Source organism: Pteropus vampyrus, unplaced genomic scaffold (assembly GCF_000151845.1).
Source record: "Pteropus vampyrus isolate Shadow unplaced genomic scaffold, Pvam_2.0 Scaffold14, whole genome shotgun sequence".
NCBI lineage: Eukaryota > Metazoa > Chordata > Mammalia > Chiroptera > Pteropodidae > Pteropus > Pteropus vampyrus.
Window position 1 is genome coordinate 9,063,271 of NW_011888795.1, and position 5,706 is coordinate 9,068,976.

The 5,706-nt window shown below is 31.9% G+C and overlaps 1 protein-coding gene across 1 annotated transcript in view; it reads right to left on the bottom strand.

The window, feature by feature from the left end:
• VPS8 (VPS8, CORVET complex subunit) overlaps nucleotides 1–5,706 on the bottom strand; it is a 255,708-nt gene that overhangs the window by 169,573 nt on the left and 80,429 nt on the right. Inside the window, exon 21 of the mRNA XM_011383477.2 lies at nucleotides 802–848. Within this exon, the coding sequence (XP_011381779.1) occupies nucleotides 802–848 (47 nt within the window). The remainder of the gene's footprint in view (nucleotides 1–801; nucleotides 849–5,706) is intronic.

Consider the following 5,706-nt stretch of genomic DNA (forward strand, 5'->3'; position numbering starts at 1 on the left):
CCTCAGAGTTATTCTCCACCATCAGAAAGTGGTACCAGACAGTAGTTAAGAACAAGAGCCCAGGATCTAGACTGCCTATATTAGAATGCCACCTCGGAACCTCAAAAGAAGTGTCAGTGAGTTTTGGCAAGTTATTTAATGGTTTCCTGCCTCTGGAAGCTCCTATGTAAAATGAAGATAATAATACCTACTTCACTGTAATAAAATTAAATAAGTTTTTATAAAAATTAGATAAATTAATATAAAGGGCTTAGAACAATACCTGGCATGTAGGGGCTGTTAATATAAGTGTGAAAAATCTGTGAGCCAATACAGGTTGGTTAATTCATACAGTTACTATTTAAATCAATAAAGCCTAATCAAGAGTTTATTTACAATGATTTCTTTTCAACAAAAAGGCTGCATAAATCGACACTGAAAAAGCATAATAATCTTGCCCTTTTTTTGGCTGGTATGAAATACTGTTTTAGTGATGGTTCATGAAAGAGTATATATACAGTACATGAATCATACATTTTTACTTTTAAGATCCTTAAGTAGTATTGCTCTTTTGTTAGCTATGTTCCACTATCCTGCTACACAAACACATAGATGATAAACCTACAGTATCTATTTTTATTTCAAAACTTAATTTTATTAGATAAATGGGCTGTAAATTGTAAAAGAATCAAATTTCTGTAAATCAATTTTTTTTAAAACCTATCTAGTCAAGTGCACACAATTCATAGCAGTAAATTATAATATAAGCAAGAGGCAACTTGGGTTCAAAATAATTGACTCTGACAGGCAATGTATACTCACTTTCGCTGTAGCAGAAGGCAGTAATCAACTATGACAGGCACCATATCCTGTAGAGAAACCATAAAAAAAGCATTAGCACCATATCTTTGTCTGATGGCCCACTGGTTAGACACAACACATAATGAAAGTGGTCTGCTTAAGATATCGTTAAATTGTTGGGAGAATGTAACTTTATACCATGTTTTTGGTAAACAATTTGGCACAACGTGTTAAAAGTCTTAAAAATGTGAAAACACTTTCACACGTAATTCTATCTGGAAATTTATCCTAAATACTTTAAAGAAAAAAAATTATAATGCATTAAAATGTTCACTGTAGCTTTATATAGAAGCAGAAGGAGGAAGAGAGGAGGAAGAAACAAATTAAATATACAGCATGGGAAAACAGTTAATTAAATTCATATTTAAGTACAATATTACATAGATAATACAAGTTTATAATAACATTATAATAAACATTAGGTAAAAATATATATTTATCTCACAACTTTCTAAAGAAAATTTGCAAATTAAAATAAAATACATCAAATTGATAATAGGACATAGTTGGTCCTATTAGTGGCTCAGGTGATTAAGGTTATCCATATTTTGTCACAATCCTCCAAACCAGCTATTTTAAAGTCGATTTAACTTCTCAGTTTTGTAATATTTTGATTACTTTAAATTCATAATGTATAAATAGACTCATATCAAGTGAAGAGCAATCCATAATTTTGGTCTTTTTTAAGAGAAACAGTTTTAGGGAGAAATAGTTCATTACGACTGAAAATTGTCATGTAACCAAGCATCAGATTTCAGCAGTACTCTCTTATTTTCTGCTGGCTACAGAGAAATGGTTTCCTTTAAAAAAAAAAAAAAAAATCCTAGTCGGCATGGGTTACTGGCAGAAAAAAATCCCATCAGGAAGGAGAAGGAACTATGTGAAGAAAATACTACATGCTACCACTGGTTTGACAAAAAGAACAAAACTGAGGAACATTTATTATTTGAGAGAGAAACATCAGAAAAGGCCCTATTAATCTGAAAGGATTATAGAACTATCCCTGACCCATCCATCTGCTTCCGTTAGTCATCAATATTCTTCATGTCTATATTTAAAATCTTAGATTCTTCAAAAACAGGAATGAAAATCAAACATTTGAAAAGTGTTAAAGCTAAAGCCTCAACTCTAAATGAGAATATAGTGGGCCAGATAACCTGGGGTGGGAAAACCTCCCCAGAAACACTGGGGAAAATTTCATAAACATTCTCTAAAATACACAGCTGAGCTCCTAAGAAAGTTTAGAGAAATAACAGGGTCTAAAAGTGAAAGGGGAACTGAAAACCAAAGCAATAATCCCTGAGATGTCACTGAGACTGTCCTATAAATTCGTTGGTCACATAACAGCTTGTGTTTTAGTGCCAGAAAGAAGCTGAGGTCTTTAGACTTTGCAACATGAGGAACTGAAGAAAAGATCTGCCTAAAACCAGGATTCTTAAAAAGCTGCATCTTTGTTAAAAGAAACTAGAAAAAAAAATCTGCCTATAGGCAAATAAAGATGACAAGAAAGGTTGTCTGAGCCTGGACTTAGTGGGGGTTAATTTGTACGATCTCAGTATCCATAATCAAGATCCTGCCTGCAGGTGGATTTGGGATTTGAATTCCCACTATCTCCCTAGTATGGGAACAATCAAGACACAGAAATGAACACAAAAATGATCCTGCAAAAGGATACTCTCGAGGCGTCTGAAAGAAGCAAATTCAGAATCTCTCCAGAGACAGTGCTTAACGCAGGCAAAATAAATCCTGATAAAGCACTAGTAAAAATGTGCTCAAAATAAAAATTTAAAACACCTCATAAAATAATGCACATGAGTGAACATCAGCAGAAACTACAAATAGCAGGTGTAAACTGCTACAACTTCAAATATAATTATCAGGTAGAAGTTATTAAAATATATCTATAATTATTAAAGATATAAAGTAAGAAATTAAGTGCCTAGCCTAGTACTAAGGATATACTATAGGAATAATGGAGGGTGAAACCATCAGATTCATACCTTTAGATCACTCTGGTGATTTTATGATGACAGGGTATAGAAAACCCAAGACTGAAGATAGAAGGCTACTACAGTAGTCAAAGAAATAGGGAACTAAACTAGGGTAGTGATAGTAGGTATAAAACACAGCAAACAAAATTAAGAAATATTTATAAAGTAAAACTGTAGAGCTTGGTGACAACTTGGTTGTGCATTGGAAGGCACAGGAAGGAGTCTATAATAACTCCTAAATTTCTAATTTAAATGATGATTGAAAGAAGATCTCATAAAATAAGAGATATGAGAGGAGGTGTTAGAAAGAAGAAGGTAAGAGTAGTCCTGGGTATGGTAGATTTGAGGAACATGTTTAGTTAGATGTTGAATAATAAGAAATTGGATATAGTGATCTGAAACATCTGACTTAGAGTTATAGATTTCTAAGTCATGAGAGGAAACAACGTATATGAATAAAACTGCCAGTGGTAGGTAAGAGATAAAAATCAGTGAACAGTGGAGTAAATCACGAGGAAGACCAACATTTATGATGTGGTCAGAAGATGGAAAGAAAATCCAACTCAGGAATAGTCACAGAGATTTAAAAATCAGAAGAATACATAGTCCCAGATATCTACAGGATACAGAATTTCAAAAAAGAGTGATTATCACTGATTAAGACCACACTGAAGATGACTAAGATATCAAAAGTGTTAATTGGATTTAGCAATTAAGATATCATTGGTATGTTTAGTAAGAAGGTGCTTTTCTTAATTAGATAGTAAGTACAGTGATGGGTGAGATCCAGCCTGCAGAGAAGTGGTGAATGAAGTATTTGGGCATTTGTGAGGGGGAAAAGAGGGAAAAGGAAAGAGGGAGGAGACTAGAGGAAGAGAGAGGAGAGTGGAAAGAGGGAGGAAGAGAAAGAGAAAATATCAACATATGCATAATGGAAATCAGTGAATAAGGAAATTAAACCAATGTAACAATGAATAGTTCAAGATATAATTCAAGAAAACTTTCCTGATATAAAAAAGACTTAAATCTACATATTGAAAGAGTACGTCATAAGCCAGAAAAAAAAATAGCCTAGAACGTTTACATGGAGACTCAATGCAGTAGAGTTACCGGATTCCAAAAATTAAGAAATAGCCAGGAAAAGAGATCAATTTTGAAATGGAAGAAAAAAATACGGCTAGCCTCAGATTTTGCCATGGAGGCATTCAATGCCAGAAGATAACAGAGCAATATTTTCAATATCTTTAAGGAAATTTTTCAATATAAAAGCTAGAGACCAACAATTTGAAGATACAACAACTCAAAGAATATTGCTCTCCTGCGCCTTTCTTAAAAAACTGCTTCCACAACCAAGAAATGACCAAGGAAATTACAGCAAAAGCACTGGTGATGAGCATGAATTATATTCAACTATAAAAATAAGCCTAAAACACACTTTGAAAATGAGAAAAGATTTATTTTAAGAAAAATTGGAAAGAGAAAGAGAAAAGAAGGTGGGAGACAGAAAAAAATCATTGGCTTCATCTGTAAACTGGCAGTCAAAAGATAGACTTTAAAGCTCACAAGTAAAATTGGAACTAGAAGCATGTTTAACGTTATAAAAATAAATACTAAGATAATGGTTAAAATCTGGTAATGGATGAGGAGTTGAGAAGAAAGAAGAAGAAAAACATGCTAATTTTTATCACAGCAAGGAACATTGTCAAAGGAAATAGAGAATCAAGGGCACTATATAATGCTATAATTATAAAGGTATTCATTGGAATTAAATGTACATTCCTAAATATTAGTACGTGCACAAATAAAAAACAGAGTAAACAAGAAACAAATACAAAGTGATCCAGAAATATTGAAAATAGATAAGCAAACGTACACCATGCAAAAAAGAAAATCAGAGATTGTGATCTTTCTATCAGCTAAAGTAGAATTCAGGCTAAATGGGCAATAAATTAAAAAGTCATAAAAGATAAATTTCCTATTTCTATATGCCAAATTTCTACTAAATTATATAATGCTAATACTCATAAAGCAGAAGATGGGAGAAAAAATGGAAAAAAAGAGCACTATTAACAGGGCACTTTATTTTTCACAGTCCATGAGAAATTGGTTGGATAAAAATGGGCAAGGGTTTAGAATATAATTTCTAAAATCTGATTAATAATAAACTATTTTCTGTGAAAACACACCAAGCATTATATTTTGAGTGCTCATGGAACACTGATGAAAACTGGCCATATATTGAGCCACAAAAAAATCTAAATAAACTCCAAAAAGTAGAATTAGTATATAAAACATTATCTGGTCACAACCCAAAAACACTAGAAAATAATCATGTATCAGAAAATAAGATTCTTTCCACTTAAAAGAATAAAAACTTTCTCTAAAACTCTTCAGAGAAGGAAAACCAATCAAAGTTGAAGATTAGATATAAAGACAATAATGAAAGTAATACATATTTAATTGACAGTCTTAAATAAGCCTATAAATCGACATTTTTAGAACACTCCATCCAGCAGCAACAGAATATATATTTTTCTCAAGCACAGAGAACACTTACTAAATTATATATTTTAGGCCATCAAATAAGTTTTAAATTTAAAAAGATTCAAGTCATACAAAGTATGTTCTCTGACCACAATGGAATTAAATTAGAAATTAACAAAAACAAAATGACAGAGATGACATAACTATAGATTCTTCAGATATAAAAAGGGTAATAAAATGTCATAAACAACTTTTGCCAATAAATTTGACAATTTAGATAAAATGTCCAAATTTCTTTAAACATAAAATATACCAAAGCTCACTCAAGAAGAAATAGATAACACATTAAAGAAATTGCATTTGTAGTTAAAAACATTCCTGCAAAGAAAAC